The sequence below is a fragment of the Phoenix dactylifera genome, chromosome 7 (assembly GCF_051530095.1).
Source record: "Phoenix dactylifera cultivar Ajwa chromosome 7, Ajwa_hap1_PhDact_Kaust_v1.1, whole genome shotgun sequence".
NCBI lineage: Eukaryota > Viridiplantae > Streptophyta > Magnoliopsida > Arecales > Arecaceae > Phoenix > Phoenix dactylifera.
Window position 1 is genome coordinate 6,690,190 of NC_143196.1, and position 3,638 is coordinate 6,693,827.

Below are 3,638 nucleotides of genomic sequence, written 5' to 3' on the forward strand. Positions count from 1 at the left end.
TCCTCCCCTCCCGTAACGTACAGTCAAACCACAGGCTCGAAGACTCTCCTCCCACCCCATAGATAGAGATAAAAAAAAAAAAAAAGAAGAAGAAAACCTCTGTTGCTTTCTGCGTTCCTGTTTGCACTCGGAAAATGACGGAGGAATCCACTATTTTTTTCAAAGCTAACGTTAGCAGTAGAACATTGAGGATATACATGTCATTCTCGCTCGCACCAACTTTCTCTCTCTATTAACGAGGCCCACGCTGGGCGCCCAACACCCTCCCTCCTCAAAAGGAGAGAGTGAGAGAGAACAGAAAAGAGGGTGTCTCCTGTCACAAGAGAATCTATCCAATCTACTTGCAATAAAGAAAACGTACTCTCCTCGTGAGCTATCTCAGACTCCTCTGCCCAAAAGAAAAAAAAAAAAAAAAAAACAGAGAGAGAGGAAAGGAAGCAAAAGCGGGGCAAAGAGGGTAGAAAACTGGCGGACCAAGCTTCTCTCTTTTCTTCTCTTCCTCTGCACCTCCATCTCTATCTCATCCATCCGAAAACAAAGCAAAAGGAGTAAGAAAACAGAGGAAAAACAGAGAGAGAGAGGGAGGGAGGGATGACGTCCGGAGGGGGGAGGTTGCCGACGTGGAGGGAGAGGGAGAACAACAAGAGGAGGGAGCGGCGGCGGCGGGCGATCGCGGCGAAGATATTCTCGGGGCTGCGGACGCTCGGGAACTACAAACTCCCCAAGCACTGCGACAACAACGAGGTCCTTAAGGCCCTCTGCTCCGAGGCCGGCTGGGTCGTGGAGGACGACGGCACCACCTACCGAAAGGTATGCTACTAAAAAGATCCCACCTTTAGTTTAATTTTAGCTCTCTCTCTCTCTCTCTCTCTCTCTCTCTCTCTGTCTCTATCTATCTATCTATCTCTATCTCTATCTCTTAGATGTTAGATCTCATCCTTTCCTCTAATTTTCCTTTATTTCCCTCCTTGACTTTCATGTTTGTTGCGATTCGAAGAGATTGGAGATGGCTGTTACAGCACTTGGTGCTTAGTGGATCGCAGTAAAGTTTTGGTTTTGATGCCAAATAGATCTCACTTTATTAATGGATTTTATTATTCTTCTCCCATCCTTATTTCTTTCTATCTCTCTAATCTGATAAGGAGTTTATTATGAAAATAAAAGATTTTATTAGGAGTTTGCGACTCGAACTAATTCGAAGAGGGTTGTACCATGAGAGAAGCAAGGAGCTCAACCTGCATCAAATATACGAACATGGATTCTGATGATGTTTAATAAGTTCTTAAAGCTTCCTCTCTTTTTTTTTAAAAAAAAAAAGGATCTTAATTTAGATTTTTTTGTTTATTTGTGTTGAGAATGGGAAGAAGGATGTTTTCTTGATGGTTTTATTGGTAGTATACCTCATTTAAAATTCATTTTTTGGGCTGATTTTGTTTATTTTCTTTTAAAAGGGATATGTTTTTATTTAGATCTTTTAGCAGTGATGTGAACCAGTTGAACTGCTGTAGTTGGTCTTATTTTTTTGAGATCTTTGGTTGATAGCCTTTATTCTCCTTTTTTTTTAAGCTAGATTCTTCTTTTTTCCTTTGAGAACATAAAACAGTTTGTAGGTTTCTTTTAGATAAGTCTTCTTCCTTTGCTTCGATTGCTTTGTTTTGAGGTCTTTGATGGAGTATTCTACCAGATTTGATGTGGATTTTGTTGAAGAAATTTGGAATCCCTTAGTAATTTTTTATTAGTATTTGTTTTGTTTTCTTTCTGAAAGTTCTGATCTTGGACTTTAAAAAGAAAAAAAAACTGAATTTTGGCTTCTCTTTTCTCTTTTGACTGCTGCTTTTTAGGGCCAGTCTTCTGTGTGTGCATTTTCTCATCTCACCCAAGATGATGATGCTTTTCTTTTGATTGGATTGTGGAGATCTGTGCCTTTCCTGGCAAACTTTCTTCACTTTGTTCCTTTCCTTTTGTTCTCATTCATGAAGAATACTTGATTTTATGTTGGCTTCTGTTCTTTCTCCATCCTATTTCTTCTTTTAAAAGAAGAAAAAGGGTAACAGGAAAACAGGAAAGTATCCCCATCTAAAGTGTAACACCCTCAAGACAAACTATGTTACCCAAATATCCAAACAAATCAAAGAGTTATGAGGCAAAAAAGCAAAGCATGTCTGAATTTATTTTAGGCCGTTGCTGTTCTGATTGCATTTGTTATATCACATAAGGAAAACAAAATCCTCTCTCTCTCTCTCTCCCCCTCTCTCCTGTGGCTCACAAAGAAAAGAGAAAACCCTTTGTTCACCTAAGTTGATGGACAACCTTGCCATCAGAAAAGCAACAGACTGAACAGTAATCACTTCACTTGCTGGAATTGCACTTCTCCCTTCACTCTATGTGGGCTTTCTCTTGTTGCATCTATTTAGCTGCTGAACTCTTTGTCTAATTTGACAGGGATGCAAACCACTGCCATCGCCTCCGGAGGCGGCTGCCGGGGGTCAGTCGACAAACATAAGCCCCTGCTCCTCATCCCATCATCTGAGCCCACCCTCCTCCTCCTTCCCTAGCCCTGTCCCTTCCTACCATGCCAGCCCATCATCGTCCTCCTTCCCGAGCCCCACCCGTATCGAGAATTCCAACCCTGGTGTCAACCCCTCCTATCTCCTTCCCTTCCTCCGGAACCTCTCCACCCTCCCGCCTCTTCGTATCTCCAACAGCGCCCCTGTTACCCCGCCGCTCTCCTCGCCGACTGCCTCCCGCCCTCCGAAAATCAGGAAACCGGACTGGGACTATGCTGCATTCCGCCATCCTTTGTTTGCTGCTTCTGCCCCTGCTAGCCCCACACGGGGTCGCCACCATGGGCACCCTGCCACCATACCGGAGTGCGACGAGTCTGATGCTTCCACTGTTGATTCTGGACGGTGGGTCAGCTTCCAAATGACAGCCCCGGCATCGCCGACCTTCAACCTTGTTAACCCGGTCGCCCAAATGCCAGAGACCGTAGTGGGCCCTGGAGGAGGAGGAATGTCTGATAGGGGACGAGGTGGTGTGGAGTTTGAATTCGGGAACGGGAGGGTGAAGCCTTGGGTGGGGGAGAGAATTCACGAGGTTGGGGTGGAGGATCTTGAGCTCACATTAGGAGTGGGAAGCAGTGGATCCAAGTGAAAGAGCTTGAGACTTAGCTGCTGCGAACATTGCATATTCCAGTTCATGTTGCTGCATCAAAAGCTGTATCTGCTGGGCTGCTGGTGTTTGGTTCTCTTCTGAGTGTTTTTTTTTCCCGGTGGTTTTCTTGCCTCATTTTTTTCTTTTGTTGGCTTCCAGTAACATGGTCATGAACGCAGAAAGATTTGTTCTTTCATTACTTCTAAGCTCAAAATGTTTTATGAGCTACTGGTTTTGGTGGCAATAGCTGATGAGTAAATTTCATGGCTGTAGTTGATGGTGTTGCTGCTGTCGCTGTAAATGCTAAAAACCCATGGGGAATTAGATCGTTCTTTCTTCTTTCTTATCAGTACAATCCATGTGGGATGTTGTGGACATTTGCTTCAGGCACAGCGATTGCAGGTGGAAGAAGTTCATGCGAACCTCTAGTTTCCAAAGGCTGTAAATACCTCGAGTGATTTTGAGAACAGAATCTTGATATGAAA

General features: G+C 43.9%; 1 protein-coding gene across 1 annotated transcript; it reads left to right on the plus strand.

Moving 5' to 3' along the window:
• The first annotated feature begins 260 nt into the window (after nucleotides 1-260).
• Nucleotides 261-3,502, plus strand: LOC120107791 (protein BZR1 homolog 1). Its single transcript, XM_039121246.3, has 2 exons — nucleotides 261-810; nucleotides 2,443-3,502. Exons 1-2 carry the CDS (start codon nucleotides 592-594, stop codon nucleotides 3,151-3,153), a joined length of 930 nt encoding a protein of 309 aa, XP_038977174.1. The 5' UTR covers nucleotides 261-591; the 3' UTR covers nucleotides 3,154-3,502.
• Nucleotides 3,503-3,638: the final 136 nt, after the last annotated feature.